This window comes from Diuraphis noxia, unplaced genomic scaffold, assembly GCF_037042655.1.
Source record: "Diuraphis noxia isolate RWA-SAM2 unplaced genomic scaffold, SU_Dnox_SAM2 contig0001, whole genome shotgun sequence".
NCBI lineage: Eukaryota > Metazoa > Arthropoda > Insecta > Hemiptera > Aphididae > Diuraphis > Diuraphis noxia.
Genome location: NW_028301711.1, coordinates 29,023,305 through 29,030,898, shown reverse-complemented (window position 1 = coordinate 29,030,898; position 7,594 = coordinate 29,023,305). Strand labels below are relative to the sequence as shown.

Genomic DNA, 7,594 nt, shown 5'->3' with positions numbered 1-7,594 from the left:
TAAACAATAGATGTTTCGTCATTAAATTTAATAGATTACTGTAATGGATATGGTGTTAAATATGAATTCAATGATAAATTATTGCATTCGAACGTAAAGGCGTGACAATAAATAGTAAGTGTGGCTCATACGAGAAGCCAATTTCAGTCTTGGCGAAATGCATCCCGTGATTGAAATAGCTCGCTTTACCACCCTTGTCACACAATATTTTTTTTCCCCCGGCTTTACGATCCATTGAGGATCTTTACCGTCAAAACTATCTCCTCCCATTTCTCTCTATCTTGCACTATGATTTGCCAATTCGTCCTAACTTCTTGGCCTACCGCATTCCATATTTCATTTACGCTGTCTATCCATCTTCTTCGGGGTCTTCCCCTCGGTCTTTTACCTGTTGGCGTCCAAGTCATTATTTCTTTTATCGGCATCCTTCCGCACGCCACGCATGTCCAGCCCATTGCATTCTTATACTTTTAACGTATTGTACAATATTTTCTCTTTTGTATAGGTTCTTGAGTTGTGCGTTCGATCTTAATTCCCATTGTTGGGTTTCGGTATTAAATACTGGACCATGTATTCTTCTTAAGATTTTCCTTTCAAATCTACTTAGTTTTTCTTCATCACCTTTAGTTGTGGCCCATGTGGCACATGCATACGTCAATACCGGTCTTATGTAACTTATATAAAGTTTTTCTTTGACATTTTTTGATATCAATTTTGATTTAAATATCGTCTCCATTGCAAAATAACATCGATTTGCTGCATTCAGCCACACATTAATTTCTTCGTGCATAAAATTTTTGTTGTTTAGAGTTACACCAAGGTACTTAAATTCTTTAACTTGTTCGAATTCCTTATTTTCTACTTTAAGGTTAGAGCTATCCTCTGATCTTCTTGTTATTGCCATGTCACACAATATACTATTAATTATTATTAGTAGTAATAAGTTAGGTTTAACACTCGAAGAAAAAAACTAAATTATATGGTATCATTAGTCAACATAAATATTTTGTACATTACTTATTATCGTTATTAACTTTTATGTAAATACCATAATACCACATTACAGTAAAACGGTGTGAATAGATACTTCGTTTAAATAGACAATAGCTAAAATGAATCTTAATACTGTATAAATATCATTACGAATGTAATAAGTATGGTAATATAATGTGTGAAAGTTTCAAGTCTTAATAATACTAATCTTATTAAGTATCAACTAACAATATTATAATTTAGAATATTACAACAAAATAACTAAAATCATTATTTTAAATTTGATATAAAGTTCCTCATAAATCAAAAAGCATACGTATCAATTAAAAGTAAACCAAGAACACTAAGGCATAATTTTTTTTTTTATAAGTGTCTAAAGTTCAATTTTTTAGGAATTCACTAAAATTTGCAAATTGGTTTTTTATAATGAATTATTAGTAAGTATAAGGATGAAAAATTATTGATTAATATTGTATGTTTTTCTTACACATGTTGAATTGTGTGTTGATTGAATTATGGTTCATTATTAGATTGTAACTTAAGAAAAAGATTAAATAACGAAGAATGAATAACATAAATCATGAAAATGTGTAAAAATGTAACTAATATGAAACTTTACAAGTACGTAGAACTGACGTTGACAATTATTAGTTTTGAAAAAGTTAATAGACGAACAAAACTAAAACATTTAGAAGCTATAACTTCTAGGTATAGCCTTTTTAAAGTGTGGTTTAGATCACAAGCCATTCCTCCTGATCTCATTTGAGTATGTGACTAAGGACTAACTGTGACTTTTGTGCTGATACAAGAGATGATATGTTTTGTATAATAATATTACTTACCATATATTATGGTCTATACTTTATGCAATGTGGACTGAATGTCGTTATTTATGGATAGTATTTCTTATTATGGATGTGCTTATTTTTTTTTAGTGATTCATATTTTAATGATGATGTAAAACTACATATTCTATTTCCATATCGGTATATGTATTGTTAAGTGTTACCAATAAATTAATATATTACACCGTAGACAAAATATTTGATATTTTTATCCCTGTATATGCAGGTACCTATACAAGATGTATAGATTTAAGTTTTTTTTTTTTTAGTATTGATAAATTTCTTTGAACTGTAGTTTTAATATTATGATTATTGACTGTGTGTATTATATTATCGGTCATAATAACCTAATATTATTTATATACTGTTGTTTTTACATGTCGGGTACAAAAGTATGATTCATATTAGTTTTGTGTCCGCCCTTAATAATTCAGGGGTTTCAGTGACCGGGTATTTACGATTGTAGGGAGATAAAAAACAAAAAAAATAATCCACGGAAAAATAAATGTACAAAACTTAGGGGGTGGCCTTATTTACAACGCCGCAGGACGGCAAGGTCTTTAATTTCATTATTATTAAGTCACCACCGTTCTTTATTTTTCCCTCCTTCTCTATATCGTCCGTGGTAATGCACCTCTAATAAATGTGTGTACGAGTGTGTACAATAATAGCAGAGTCTACCCACTTGAACGTGATTTACGTAATTTTGGCTTTTAGATCAAACGATAAAGTAAATAAATAAATTGCCCGCGAGCTGTGTGTTTTGCCTTTAACTGGTAGAAAACCGTGTGGCGCAAGCATATATTTACACTGGTACATACTTAACCGTCGATTACAGTAATTATTATGGTACCTATTGTTGTTACTTAACGTGTAATTTTAGTCAGACAGAAATTGAATATGAATACAGTATAATTGAAATTAATCGAAATATTATGTTTATTGTGGCTATTCCGAAATTGGGAGTAATACGCTGTATAGGACGGGCTATAAAATTATGTTGGTTTATAAATTATAACAATCCTTGTTATACTTTAAGGGGATTATAAACGTTTGAGAATATATTTTGAGTCAAGTTTATTTATACTATTTTGGTATGATGTAAAGGAATACTGAGGCCCTGTGCAGTTAACCAATACTGCAGCTCTCCAAAAGAAAAAGGCATTATATCAAAAATTTAATTTAATTTGTACCAATTAATTGATTTTTTAGGGGATACTTTATTTAAATTATGTATGACAATATACAACTAAACACCAAAATGCATTAGGGCGACAAGAAAAAAATATTTTTATTTTTGAACGTCATACTCATTTAAATTTTTTATTTATTTAGTGAGAAGATTCATAAAAAAATGTATAGTATACATATTTTACAAAATAAATGCAATATAGTTATAACAACAAAAATTACTTAACTAATTTGTATAAAATAAAATAATATTTAATGGTAGCAATACCAACGTACTATAAAGATTATGTTTTTCGGATCAGCCGTTTTCAATTTAATAAAGTTCATTCATCTATAATTTAGATGCTTACAGTAACAAAAAAAAAGGCAAATGACCGGCCTTCGTTGATTAAGAAATCAATGCTGAACATTAATGTTCTACGATTTGCTAACGTCGTCATTTTCAGGTGTTGAAACAGAATATGTGTGGTGGACTTATCAGCTTTGCCCATTTTGACGACAGCACAAAAATACTCTGTATTGCTAGGAGTTAAGTAAACGGCAAAATGAAGAATAACACGATCGAGTCTTGAAGTCGAAAAAATAAAGTTATGATGTCGCTCTTTTGCCCACCCCGACCACCTAACCCATGCAATTGTGCTATTTTCACTCAAACCAAGGTGTCCAATAGGCTATAAGTAGGTACATAGGTAGCTGCAGTAATAGTGTATAATACACCGGGTGGTACTCTTGACCGCAAATCGTCTCAAGCGAGGGCTTTACCTAACTAAAATCTAGTTGATTAATAAAATAATAATATTATATTATATTGCTGTTATATCACAGCGTTACTCGTCGTTCGAGAATGAATCTGTGCGTGGTCGGTTAAGTTATATTATATTTTATATTGGACACCATAGAACAATAAATTGGAGTCATTACACTTAGGAGGTGCCTATTATAATGTTATAATTTATATTATTAGAATATTGATAATACGTATATTATGTATTAATACTTATTAGTTATTACATAATATAGGTTGTAGGTATACGATATACGATGTACGTGTACCGCCGACGAGCCAGAAAGGTACAAACGAAAAACCGCGTCGAACGATAACAAAAAAATAAAAATAAAAATTAATTAAACCAACACGACAACGGTTGCGTTGAACCCGGGGACGTCTAAAAACCACCGTGAGATCTTTCTGTTAAACCTTAAACAAGAAAAAAAAACGTCGGCCGCTGGATTACTAACTTACTTAGCCCGCTCGCGCTCGTTTTACAATACAACAGCAACAACGATGATAATAATAATAATAATTGTCAATTAGGAAAACCGAAAACAAACGGGCACGTACCCGCACGCGATGACTATCTCGGCGGTCGCGTTCTCATGGTGGCGGCGGCGGCGGCTGCGATTCGTTTTTGGTCGGCCGCCTTCGCGACGACTCATACGATATTGTTAGTATATTGTACAATAATAATAACACTATCAATTATCATATTTTAATTATAATTGTTGACACTAGATATCTATAGCAGTATAGCCTGTGTATAATTATTTAAGGTGGATTTAAAAATCCGCCTCGGTGTTATTATTATTTTTATATGATATTATGGTTGTTGTACATATTTACTCGCCAACCGATTAATCGATATACATTATTTAGCGAATAACAGTGCACAGGTTGTGAATTCAATGCATTCGCGTATTTCTCTTTTGGTACTTCTGATAATAATATTTAAGAAAATCCAATTTAAATCAGTAACTTCTTACGCCTATCAATTGCTCAAAAAAAGTGAAAATGCAAAGTCCTTCATAAGTTTTTCTACATTTAATAAAAAAAAGTGGATAATCAAATAATTTTTTATACGTGTTTGAAATTCAAATTTTCATTGCATGTATAATCGAATTCTTATTGAATGATTTTATTATTTTGTTTTAATTCAAAACTGATTAACCGTAGATATTTTAAATTTGTACTAAATATTTATTTTTTATTTACTTATATTCACGATAAATATCTTAGAATATTTGAAGTCGTTTTCAGCTAATTGTACATATTTAAATTTTAAATTAACTTTAAATTTAATTTAAGTTCATCAATTAATTTTTTTTTGTTTAATTACTTTAAATATTTAACACAAGGTTTCTAATAAGTTATTATAGCAGTAGTTCAAAAATAATAGACTTATTCTATGCACATTTTTTTTTATTTACATTTAAAGTTCAAATTTTAAAAAAAATCACGAAAGTTTACAAATAATTTTGTTTAAAATTTATAAGATTACCAATTTTTATAGTTATATTATAAGGATTAGGAACTAGTAGGTATTTATTATACTAGAGTAATTTTTATAAATAATGAATATTGATAGATTAATATATTAATGACTAAAACATTTAAATCACCATAGCCCCCCTCCACATATTATAAGCTCATTACTGTAATCTTTTTCCTTAGAACACAAAGTGAATTAGTAATAACACATAAAACACTTGTACGAATTTTGATTCTGATATGTCTTTTTTTAGAAAAATTATCTTCTGAATAATTTACACAGTTGAAAAGAGGTTCTCGTTTGAAAAACAGAAAACTATACCTCCAAATAACACTCCTTGAGTACTACAAGAAATCTAAAGAATTTTAAATGTTTGAGAATATTTAAAAAAACTCTAAAAATCGGATTTTAAATAAATGCATAATTGCGGAAAAAAGGAGTGATCAATGATCATGCTTGGTTAATCACTCTGTATATAAGCGTAATCCAGTAGTAAAATCGATCCTATTATTTCTTATTAAACCTACCAAATCTAAAGAACTATATACATGCTTTCAGGAATGATAAAAAGTATCTTGTGTTCTATAAATCAGCTCTTCATGCTATACCTATCCACCAAGTATAACCAAAATCATAACATTGTGTTTATGATAATTCAAATAACTGTAAAATCAGCTTATAATTATATGAGGTTAAACTATATGAGGAATCTTGTACTTATTACATTTGTAAGCAGTGCCTAAATAATGATAGCTGTCAAATTCTGGTATAGATTATTATAGACATTTTTGTAAAGTTAAAGTTGTGTTCTAGATTTCCTGCACTGCTATGTCAATTATCGCGATTATGACAAATTTATTTTTAAATAATTCATTTTTGTTGTATATATAATTATAACATAAATATTAAATAGGGTTATGAGTATAAAAATATTACGTGTAATTTGCACTTTGAAACATTTCAAATTTGAAACTTTTACCCTCCTTAAAATATTTTTATATTATCATAATCTATTTTTCATAAAACCATCTCCAGATAGTCAGACTGCAGATTTCATATTAATTGATTACCTAGTGATAACCAATATTTAATTTTCGATCACTTTGTAGAGAATATATAATATTAATAATCATTATATTATTTATATAATAATTAACAATATTTCTGTAACATTTTCCACTTAACATAGAAATGTTTACTGAACAGCCAGTTCCTACTATAGTTATAGATATAGCTTTGAATTAAAATTTTATTTTTATTTTTCATCAAAATAAAACGTTTCAAAATATGAATTTCACGAATTTGTAGAATAAATATTATGTATTTGTCCATGTATACAACAGTAGTGCATATAAAAATTTGGGTTAAAATTTGTGGGTCAACAAAATGTATCTGCGTAATTTTTCACTATAAATCTGACCACGGAATCAATTAAGTGGATGGTACCTACCTGAAAATCGGTGAAATTTGTATGCGACCAATAGCATGGAGCACAGTAAGAGTATAGTATAGTTTAACTTCCAGCGATGAGTGTACAGTTATGGTCGTACGAAAGACTTGGTGAAATATTGCACAACTTTATGTTTATTTAAACGTCACCGCCACCGCCGTTTGAACATTTAATGAGTTTATCGGCAGCGACGGCCATTGTCTGCCGGCGACAGTTAAACGTCCATTAATGAACTTGTGCGGCCGTAAATAGTAAATACGTATACATTATGTCCGATTGTTCTTAAAATGCATTAGATTTCCAGCTAAACATTTTCATTGGGACGTTTATATTTTTTTTAACGTTTTACACCGGAGGTAGTATTGAAGGTATTGGTGTGCACGGACGAGTTGTAAAAAATGTTGTGATTGCGATTTAAAAATAATCTGGTGAGATAATAATCGCATTTGTTGTGATAGTGTATAAATTGTAGTTAAGTAAATTTTATTTTTACACATATATTATATGAGTATGGTATAAGTTATACCTACCACAGGAATACATTTTATGAATATTATATTTTTGGTATTTTATTCCACAAATAAATTTTATAAGTAATAAGAACACAATAAGATAGGTCGCGCTTGATTTGTTAATTATTACAATTATTACAATTTAAACTAAAAAGTAAAACAAAGCACGGATAGTACAAAAATTAAAATATTTATTTTAGCTTCAGTCAACCAGTAAGAAGATAATCTAAAATATATAATAATAGGTATTTTGGTATATTTGCAATCAGGGAAGTAGGTAAGAATATTACACACTTAGAAATCTTTATCAACTTGTACATATAATATAACTTATTA

The 7,594-nt window shown here is 29.2% G+C and overlaps 1 protein-coding gene across 1 annotated transcript; it reads right to left on the bottom strand.

Moving 5' to 3' along the window:
- Positions 1–415: 415 nt before the first annotated feature.
- On the bottom strand, positions 416–904 carry LOC149060522 (uncharacterized). Its single transcript, XM_089229438.1, has one exon. The coding sequence runs from the start codon at positions 902–904 to the stop codon at positions 416–418; it is 489 nt and encodes a 162-aa protein (XP_089085564.1).
- Between the last annotated feature and the right edge of the window lie 6,690 nt (positions 905–7,594).

What these genes read in the sequence shown, in the direction of transcription:
- LOC149060522 (XM_089229438.1), bottom strand. Translation starts at nt 904, where the DNA reads ATGGCAATAACAAGAAGATCAGAGGATAGCTCTAACCTTAAAGTAGAA.